We start from the raw sequence: 3,028 nt of genomic DNA on the forward strand, positions 1-3,028 counted from the left end.
GGAGCTGCTTCTTTCTATAGCCTTTCCAGATGTACCTTGGTAACAGGACTGTATTCTACTGGAAATTGGCAGCTGCTGGCTTTTTAGGGTACCCCAGCCCTTGTACCACTCTCAGATTCATAAACTGTTTACAAACCAGGTTCATTCATCAGCTTCCTGACCCACTTCTTTTTGCTGCCTTGGGGAAGCAGAGCTGGAAAGATGGCTGGGGAAACATGGGTCTGAGGAATGTCTGCCTACCCTTGCCTTTAGGCTCTAAGATCTGCTGCTGTGTGCAACATAGTCCATGTGTTCATTATAACCTCCCACCTGAGTCAGGTGTCTGCTGTCAGCTGGTGGGGTGTGTCTAAGTTATATCTTCCTATCAGGAAGGAATTTGTGTTCAGATACAGATAACTCACGAGGTGTGCTCACCTCTGTGCATCAACACCACAAATTTTACGATAGTAATGGGTAGCAGTGCTAGTGGTCACAATTAATAATGTAATGTCTCCAAACCCAGTTTTAATATAGGGAAAGCACTGTTTCAGCTGGATGGTTTTACAATCTCAGTGGTGGTTTTAGTATCCAAGTTGAGTCTCTTGCATGGGGAAAGCTCTGTTCTGGACTCAAGAAGGTCACAGACTTCATCCATTGCCCTGGTGCAGGTCTCGAGGTTGGCAGCCAGCTTCTGGATTTTGGCCTTCAGCACAGCCTGGCTTACTTTCGTGACCTCCTGTGTGTATTCTGGCACGAGGAAGCTGTGGGAGCCACAGAAGACCATGAAGCAGACAGAGTTGTACAGGGAGATGGAGGCTCTCTTCTCTGACTGGCGCAGTGTAGGGTCCCCTGGGCCCTGCCCCCGGCGAAGGAACTCCAGGCAGCCGAGGATTTCCCTCATCTGTTTCCTACAAGTCATTGCAATTTCCTGCACCTTCCTCACCTCCCGAGAATTGCAGAGCACTAAGGAGAGGTCAGAAGTGATGCTGATGGTTCCCCCAGCAGTGGCCAGGCCCAGACCCACAGCTGATGCCAGAAGAGAGGCTCCGAGTGTGGCCGGGCTCAGGGACAGACCCAGGATGGCTGTGACTGCCCCTGCAGCAGTCAGGGTGCTCCCGCTGACGTTGGCAATCACAGACCTTTTGCGGAGCTTGTTGAGTTTATGAGCTACCTTGTGAAGGTGAGCAATTTGGCCATGCAGCTTCTGTCTCTGATCCAGCAGTGCTATGTGGAAGTGGTGTGTGGGGTCTAGCGTTTGTGGAACAGCATCACTGTTTCTCTCCATGGCTTCTGTCCAGAAACAGAAAAGGCTAGGTTAGGATTTATGCCAGAAAAACCCCACAAGACATGCTCAGCCTGGACCATCATTTCAAGGATGGCATCCAACCAAATCTTTGCTGCTTCACACAGCTACATGAAAGGTTTTCCATCTGCACACACATGCACACTCACGTACACACGTGACCATGTGCACACGCACATTTACTTACGTATTCTATTGCAACTTTCAGACAAAAACTTTTGTGTTTTTCTTGTTCCCTGAGAAGACTAAAATATCTTGAGGGTTGGGGTCAGAGGTTGTGCTATTAGCACTGTGAAGACACAAAATGTCTCTTAGAACCATGGGGACAGAAATTCCTTTGAGATTAAGTGTCTCAGTGCCCAGAGTAGTAATGCTGCCAGAACTAACCTGTTGTCCCTGTGGTGGGATTCAGAGGATCTGCAATATACAATGGCACCTTTCACAAGAAAGGTCAGGCAGTGAAGAGGTGAAAGCCACCATCCTAGGTTTCTATGTAGGGGTGATTTCCCATTAAAGGAGGACAGAGGGAAGGTGCTTAGTGGAGTCATGGTCTGGCTTTTCAATATAGGAGCTGAGAAGCTCATTGATGCCTCAGATGGGTATTGTGAACATCCTTCCTTTCTTTAAGTCTAAGTAACTCAAGGTCCTGCAGCATTTTTTCCTATTGTAATCTGGCATCAGTGTCTGGACAAAGATGGGAACCATTGTTCTGTGGTGCTTAGTCCATCCCATGGTCATGGATCCCCAGTTACAGTGGCAGAGAGGCATATGGACCTCATTTGAAATGTTCATGGAGAGCACATCAGAAAAGCAGGCCCACTTTTAGTGCGAACTCCTTAGGGATGGGGGAACAGGGGAAATACAGAGGCCTGTGAATAGAAAAGGTTTGAAAACTGCTGGCTATGACAATCGTCTCCTGGCAAGAGAGCAGTAGAATGTCTTCCCTTTTAAAGAGTGAATCTTCAGGGTTTCTGTGCTAGGCGATCTGTGTTTGCTGTCTGTTCTTTGTCACAGGGGTGACATGATGAAAAACGTGTTCCAATAAGCATCTGCAGGTTGCTATAGGGGTGCAAAATGCTTTACAAAGGAAGGCAGCATCCTTAACCCTGCTTACAGGGAAACTGAGGCAAGGAAGTCAACAGGAGTGATGTAGCACCGCCAGTTACCTGGTGGGAGCAGAGCTTCTGTGTTTCACAACACTGCATTGTGCACATAGCTATGCTGCCTCTGCACCTAGGAAGCTCTAGCCATAGAGCTAAGAAGCTGTTTGCAGACCATAATACCCTCATAGCCAAAAGAAGTCTCTGTAGCAGAAAGACCCTATCACAGAGCCAGCCAGGCAAAACTATTCATTGCTGCAGCCACCTTAACACTTCTAAGCCTTCTGTATTGTGTGAACTGGAGGTCTCCGGCCCCTTACACAAGCACACTATATAGCTGAGATCCCTGGGGCTTCATTCTGCAGAATTCTCATGTTTCAGAAGGAGGAAACTTTGTACCATAAATAATCTTTCAATACTGAAGTGTGTAAGTAAATAATTCTAACTTCATTTTCCCTCTTTCTTCTTGCTTGTCCTAATCCGTCTCACTCAGAAACCTTTAAGACTGCCCTCTATGCCCTTCAGAAAATGGCCCCAGGCTCTTTTGGTATCATTGGACCATTTGAATCACTTAGTACATTGTGCTTTTCTTAGCTGGAGGCAGTGTCCTCTTATTTTTACACCATAATAAATCTGAAAGCACAAG

At 47.2% G+C, this 3,028-nt stretch overlaps 1 protein-coding gene across 1 annotated transcript; it reads right to left on the bottom strand.

Annotated features, from left to right (window-relative positions):
* Positions 1-526: 526 nt before the first annotated feature.
* Positions 527-1,264, bottom strand: APOLD1 (apolipoprotein L domain containing 1). The gene has a single exon (XM_009075996.1). The coding sequence runs from the start codon at positions 1,262-1,264 to the stop codon at positions 527-529; it is 738 nt and encodes a 245-aa protein (XP_009074244.1).
* Positions 1,265-3,028: the final 1,764 nt, after the last annotated feature.

The sequence above is a fragment of the Acanthisitta chloris genome, unplaced genomic scaffold, assembly GCF_000695815.1.
Source record: "Acanthisitta chloris isolate BGI_N310 unplaced genomic scaffold, ASM69581v1 scaffold39895, whole genome shotgun sequence".
NCBI classification, from domain to species: Eukaryota; Metazoa; Chordata; class Aves; order Passeriformes; family Acanthisittidae; genus Acanthisitta; species Acanthisitta chloris.

Bases quoted from the DNA above. Each gene is read 5' to 3' on its own strand.
- APOLD1 (XM_009075996.1), bottom strand. From the start codon at position 1,264: ATGGAGAGAAACAGTGATGCTGTTCCACAAACGCTAGACCCCACACAC.